The following is a 7,241-nucleotide window of genomic DNA, read 5'->3' on the forward strand; positions in this document are numbered from 1 at the left end:
CATTTATTATGGACATAAGCTGGGTTTGGGGTCTACAAGGATTTGGCGTCTGACGTGGAAATCGAAAGATGTAAGTTAAGTTTACATTATTTCGTTACTACTACTACTATTTACCAAGAATAATTTCTTATAGCATAGCGGGGAAACGAGCCTATGGGACTCCAAAAAAGGGCAGTTGTCGTAGCTCATAAATACCTATTGTAGTGGGTGAGTTGCCGGCCTTTGAGGGAATAATCGGAGGTTGTCGTATCGTATTTCCCAGGGAGGATCCCCACCGGGAGTCGATTCACAGTTCGCTAGTTCGTTAAAGAAAATACTTGTAAGGTGGAAGACTTCCAGCCATCAAGGTGCTAATATTTGCTTAATATTCACTCCTTAAAAAAATATAGTTGACGCGACCGCATGCGCTCTTTGGAACCATTCTTCCAGTTTCTTAGAGGAAATAATTTCTCGCTTGATAAACATGTAAATGTCTATCTTAGAAGCTTGTATCATATCTTGAATTTGGTAATATTTATCAACGCATGTGTAACACAAATAGTGTTAAGTGTTGCCTTCGAAATAACCTTCTTTGTATTAGGCTTATGAGAATTTATGTTGCTGAAAGCCAGTAATAACAGAGTAGCTCCAATATTGACACTACTATATTTAACGAGTTAATTATTTTCATGTATCGGGTTGAACATATACACAGGATTTTTTTGTGATGGGCACGTGTTAGCACGTCCAAAAAAATTTAAGATTAAAAAAAAATAATAGGTAACACACAACACAACACAAAATCCTAACATAATTTCGAGAATTAGTAAGAAAGAAAAGAAAGTAACATAAGAAAATTCTATCAATTTTACGTCAATATCACTAAGAAATAATAACCAATGTTATTTTTAAAATGCCCAATTACGACGGAACCGTAACATGGAAACCGTTCTATTGAGGAAACCCAGCAGTGCACAGCAGGCTTTTAGTACAACTGAATCAGTTCCATTGAGTGGCTTTACTTGAAAGAATAATATTGTTAGAAATAAGCAACTACAAAAATATTAATAATCACGAATTAAATTCATTTAATGTACGAGTACGAGTACATGCCATGGAATACTGATGACGGCCAATAGCCAATACCCGTTTTTATCAACCAGGTATTTCATTGATACACCAGTATTCCACAACTGTAAATGACGTTGAATTGAATGAGCAATGTAACATACTTTCGAGCATTTCCGAACAACAAGGTCTTAACATTCATTTACGGAATGATTTTGCCTTAGACAAGTAGGAACTATGTAATTAACTACCTCTTGGAATCGTTCTAAATTTTTCCAAACTAATTATTATGTAAATATTTTTCTGACTATTGATTGATTGATCTCGGCCACGGTATTTTGATGCAAAGATTGTTATATATATCGGCACGATCTATAAAAAACTTATACAATTGTTCAAGATTGGATTTATGTTACTGCCTCTTTCGATTAAAAAAAAAATGTTGTTTAATTTTGATGACAACATAAACGCTATTAATATAATAAATTTTTATTCGTCCGCAATTTCTTTGCTACATCATGCACTAGACATCTCATCGCACACTCCGATTCCCAAGGATGCTGCTTAACAGTAAATATTGATTTTAAATGATCATTAATAAGAAAGATAAATTTCGTATTAAAATTAAGATATTACCCAGTGAGATTTATTATTGGTATACAGTCGTTATTGTAAATTAAATGTTCAAAAGTGTCTTTAACTGCCAACGGAAATATGCCCCATCAACTTTAATTTGTATCTGTGGCAATTTTAATGCCATATTACTGCAAGAATTTGATTCAACAACGGAACATGAAACATTATGCATTAAATTTCGCTCATTTACAGTCAAATGACTGGTTGGTTGTAGCAATCCTTATTAAAATATCATGTTCTATACTATCACGCTCTTCAATTGTAGTTAAACGTTTACAGGAATAAAAAAGTCGATATAATCACTTGATATAACACTTTAACTGTACTACTGATTAAGTATTGATTAATATTACATGGTATCTTATTTTCATACATGAGCCACCATATTCACTCTCAAGAGAAAGAACAAGGCCGGTTAAGTAAAAATCTAAACATGCAAAAAGTTATATTAATATGAATCTTATGATGACGCCTTCCAACGATTAGGTCCTTAGATATGAAATTAACGTTTTTAATTTTTTTTTAATCCACTTTTTGTGGCTACCACACAAAACTTCATATGTAAGAACAAGTAACACCGCAGCCTGAAACTAATTAAGACGTATATTGCGATAAATCCGCCTCCACAATACCCTTGAATTCTTCGTTATCAACTTTGGTCTCCGGCCTTCCACGGGGCATGTTCTGCAAGTCGAAATTTCCAGAACGAAAACGTTGGAACCAAATCCCTCTATGCTTTCTTTAGCGACAAAGCCGGTATACACATAATAACCCTTCGAGCCGTTTCCGCAGCACTGGTGCCACGATGGAACTCCTTATCATAAATAACGCGATATTTCATGTTTTCCATTTTATTAGATTTTTGTACGATGGATAGTTTAGAAGAAATAGCCAAAAACGTAGTTTCATCGCTTTTTCCAAGATGGCGGCCGGGAGACAAGGGCCCACATACTTGGGTTTATGCTTTATTGACCTACATGTCCCAAAATTAAAATTGCGTCCTCTAAAAAAATATCAGTTCGGGCCTCAAATTGTAACATTTCAACGCAAACTAAAAAAAATGTACTAGGAAAATTAAGTGAAACATGGTTTTCGAAAAAAGAATGTACGAGTATATAGCTGTAAAAAATTGAATTTAGAATTCCTAACCAAAGAGGAGATAGTTGTAGTTTAAGTGTCCAGTACAACGAAACGCGAAACGTTAATGAACAGCGGGTAAAAAAATACATACGACATTTTAATCATATTACAACTTCAATAAGCATATTTAAATATTCTCATCAGCGCTCTCTAGTACATACAGCGTCAATTCAATCAATTATTGTAAGTTATCAACACTTTGAAGTAACCTTTTATTTTGTTGTTTCGACTGCGTGATAACAGATGGCGCGTTCTTTAAAACACATAAATAAGTTTATCCATAATATTTTTTATGTTAAGTAGTAAAGGTTTAAGTTGTTTAATTTTTGTTTATTAAATATTATTGTATGATGAGAATTATAATAAATAAATAATTTACCTGAATTTCACAGCCATCACCAAGACTTGCCTCCCAAAAGTCTTCAATGTTTTCCGGAAAATCACACTCATTAATTGGAGTGGGACTTAAGGCTTCCTGGCGCTCTTTAAATACAAATACAAGACCTCCGTACTCTTCTTCAGGTCTCCAAGCACCACACATAGTAGCGACTGTCCTACTATTTTTCACTTTTTCTTCTTCCACTTTCATTTTTTTTACTGGTTCATGTTCTACATTTATTTCACTTTTATTTTTTGGTGTGGCCATTACTGTTTTTTTAAAAATGTTTAGTTCTGTTTGAGTTAAAGTAGTTCTTAAAATTTTGCTTAAACAATTGAAATTATTGTTTAGGAAGTATTTAAACATGAGTCAATATTCTCAATACGTTTATTTCTAGTACTGCTAAAATTAATTATTAAAACTTATAACTTACATTAGAATAAACAATTGAAGCAAACTAGACACATGATACTATAATAGGATGGAAAAAAACCTGCTATGTATGAACACAGAAACTTAGAATAGACTGTAGTCACATCTAAAGAATATAGCCATACCTTAAACTTGGTTTATCGTTTCGTATATATCATTCGAAATTATAAGATTATTCGGTCAGGTGCTCGTAAAATATTTAAGTAAACAGAAATAAACGAATTCATAATTCCAATAAGTGGTACTGATATTACATCATTTAAGTAGTTTAGTGAAGTAATTTATAAAAAATATTTTATTTTAATTAACTCACTTTTCACACAAAATTCACTTTAATTGAAGTAAAATTTTAGGTTATCGGAAGATTAAATCCGTGGGAAAATATTTACTGAATATTTATTTTTGACATTTTAAGTCGTTTAAGAAGTAAAGTTTTATGACAGCTATGACAATGACATTGACAATAACCGTTGTCTGTAATGCCACTTATTACACACGCAAGTTTTAAATTATGGTAAAATCCTATTTTTTAAATTAAATTAAGTCATTGAATATTACGACAAAATATTCTTTATATTAATAATATACTTTCGAACAGTTTATAGTGACATCTATAATGTATTAATTGAACTATTAAGTATTGTGATTTCTTAACAACTGCATTCTGTAACTTCTACTAGATGATGCTAACAGCCATTTTATATTAGCTTCATAAGTATATTTCTTTCATATAGTATTTTTGTTATTCCTATATTTATTAATATTTAGAAGTGGTGTTTTGGGTGACGGCACGCTTCATTATAATCTAAAATAAAACTATAAAATCTAATACAATTTAGAATTTCGGACATTTAACGATTTTCGCATCGCGCAAACAATCCCTTTGGCGGCAGGCGATATAATTTTTGTCTAAACGTAGTTGTTTTAACCAACGATATTTAGACAAATGTGTTATTCTATTTAAAATTATTTTTACATAAGTAACTTTGAAGATTTTTTGCTCATTAAACGAGTATTGTAAATAAGTACAGCATGCAAATTTAAATACAATCTTCGAAGTTATCGCAATGACAAAATAGGAGTCGCAATATGTGTGTTTACGAAATCGTGGGTATTGCCCACGATTTCCACACTTAGTATAAAAATAACTTCAAAGGAACTTGTAGATGAAGTACGTATAGGCCTAAAACCTCTATCGAATGCGGAATGCCTATTTACATGTAAAACGGAGTTAGGAAAAAATCAACCTGTTTTATAAACATACATTTGAATGTAAAAGGTATCTTTTATGTTGTGACGCTTATGTGAATACGCCAAATTCTTTGAAACGGTAATAAAGACGACTATCTACTACCTTTGCAGAATAAATTCTGATTTTGTATGAAACAGCTAGGGCATCTTATCTATTGTCATAAAAGTTACATAAAATAAATAATTTAAGATTATTTCTATTTAGTATTATAATTGCCCAAGCTGTTTAATCAGAAAAGTGTTTTAAAAACTATTTGATTCGACATTACATATAGGATAAATAAACATATATCTCTTATAAGGCTACATGCCTTATCGTTGTAAGTAATAATTGTTTATCAAAAACGATTGTCATTTGCTATTTTTCAAGTAAAGTATGATGAGTGTCAGACCCGCACTGTACTGTCTCAGAGCGCCAGGATTGTTTGTGACGTAACGGAAAAACCAGCGCAAACACAACTCTATTCAGCCATCTTCACTCACAAAGAATTTCTTATATACTGGGCCAAGAGCACAGCGAGAAACTTTTAGACATTTTTTTCTTTCTCAAAATGTCAAAAAGATTGCAGTTCTTAGACATAGCCTAATCGACAACCAAGCTAAACAGCCTAATCAACTAACATCAAAATTATTACTTACTATACTTTTAAGAATAGCGCCTTAATATGCGCTGGTGTATTGGTAAAAACAATAATCCTCATACTATTATCTCGCATTGTCTTTTATTTTCCTGTTTCCTGAATTAAACTCATTAATTTAACCTGTAAACTTATTATGTATGTAGTTCCGACGTTTTCCAATCCTACAGTTTTATATTAATCATTACTATAATAATAAATAACGAAGCGGGTTCGACGCGTGTATTGTTCCCTAGCTACGTATCAAATGGGTTTCAACTCTCCAGTTTTGAAGACATACGAAAAGATCCACCAACTATTAAGGTATCCCATTTGTCACGTCAGCGGATCATTTAGTTGATACTTTACAGATGTCGCGACGGACGATTATGCTCAGACATGTCCAATCGTGTGAGTGGGCAATAGCAATATTACTGACTAATGATCCTAAAATTACCCACACTCAACCTTATGTATACGATATTTGCTTATTTATCAACTGTTACAAATGTTACTTAACTTACTGTAACTGTTACTATTTGCTTAATTATTGTGTAACGTGCACAATAAGGGATGCCTAATAAAATACAAAATGCTTTGTATTGTGTGTTTGACTGACAAATTGATTATCATATTGTCGTATTGTTAAGTTAAATACGATAAAACTTAACGGTGCAAAATAATATATAAAGGATTGAAATTTTCGGGATAATATATAAGAAAGGTAACAGAGACATAAAAAATGTTAGCCACCTAAGACTATACGTTAAAGTCACATTTCAAGCACTAATGAAGCCCGTACGTCAAAAATATATTGAATTTTTCTCGATTCGGAATCTCACCTTTAATGTCTTATTAAGTATCTCAATTAACCTAACCATTCTGATAAAGTGTTAGGTCTATTTTGGACCTAGATCGCTAAAAGTTAATAATAGAAGCTGTAGCAGAAACAAAGTAAGGCAAGCCGACCATTTGTTTACAAACAGGGCAACTATCCTAACATCACAATGGCTAACTTTCAGCATGTCCGTCAGAATTAGCCGCATCGTAACTATCGGCCGGAGCGCGCACCTCACCCATAAATTAGTTGCTGCTTGGTCGGTACAAGGGTTGGGTATGAATCCATTGTTTTGCGTTACGACTTTAAATATAAAGGTAAGTACACGGCACTCACGCTACTAAATAAACGATTAATTTAAATTATTGAATGCTAATTTTGTAAATAAATGACAAGAAAGAACTCTGTATATATATCATGGTGTAAATATATGAACTAAATTATTAAAAATGTTATAACATTTTCCTAATCTCTACTTAGATTTATGATATAAAATATATTTGTGTTTTTGTACAGAAAAATTTAACCGGCCGATTTCAAAGGTGCAAGTCAAACTAACACACAACAAACAGGATAGAAACCAAAATATTTAGAAAATTTGATGCTTTGACCAACTATGCGAAGGCCGTTGGTTTTTTCACTTCACAAGAAGCCATCGGCTTATCACCGTCGTATAAATCCGTTTTATAACTTAAAAAGGGCAAACAGATAACTGTTTAAGTAGATTAAATGTTCGTAGACAACATTATTCAGTATATTATCCTTTTATTTTCTTTGGCGAAGGCCACAGAAACAAAAACAAGACACAAACAGTTCCCCGTCAGCCAGCCTACCTGCCATATGTAAAGGGAGTTACAGATAGAATTAACCGGATCCTAAAACGAGCTTCTATTAATACAAT

At 32.3% G+C, this 7,241-nt stretch overlaps 1 protein-coding gene across 5 annotated transcripts in view; it reads right to left on the reverse strand.

Annotated features, from left to right (window-relative positions):
* Positions 1–4,023, reverse strand: part of LOC123708034 (uncharacterized protein C18B11.02c-like) — a 231,375-nt gene extending 227,352 nt beyond the window's left edge. Inside the window, exons 1-2 of one of the 5 annotated variants that reach the window (XM_045658482.1) lie at positions 3,948–4,023; positions 3,203–3,527 (exon numbers count right to left, since the gene is read on the reverse strand). In XM_045658482.1, coding sequence (XP_045514438.1) covers positions 3,203–3,469 — 267 coding nt within the window. In that variant the 5' untranslated portion in view covers positions 3,470–3,527; positions 3,948–4,023. Of the gene's footprint in view, positions 1–3,202; positions 3,604–3,759; positions 3,913–3,947 lie in introns of those variants that run through there. The other 4 variants (XM_045658484.1, XM_045658483.1, XM_045658481.1 and 1 more) reach the window with 4 other exon arrangements.
* Positions 4,024–7,241: the final 3,218 nt, after the last annotated feature.

Source organism: Pieris brassicae, chromosome 4, assembly GCF_905147105.1.
Source record: "Pieris brassicae chromosome 4, ilPieBrab1.1, whole genome shotgun sequence".
NCBI classification, from domain to species: domain Eukaryota; kingdom Metazoa; phylum Arthropoda; class Insecta; order Lepidoptera; family Pieridae; genus Pieris; species Pieris brassicae.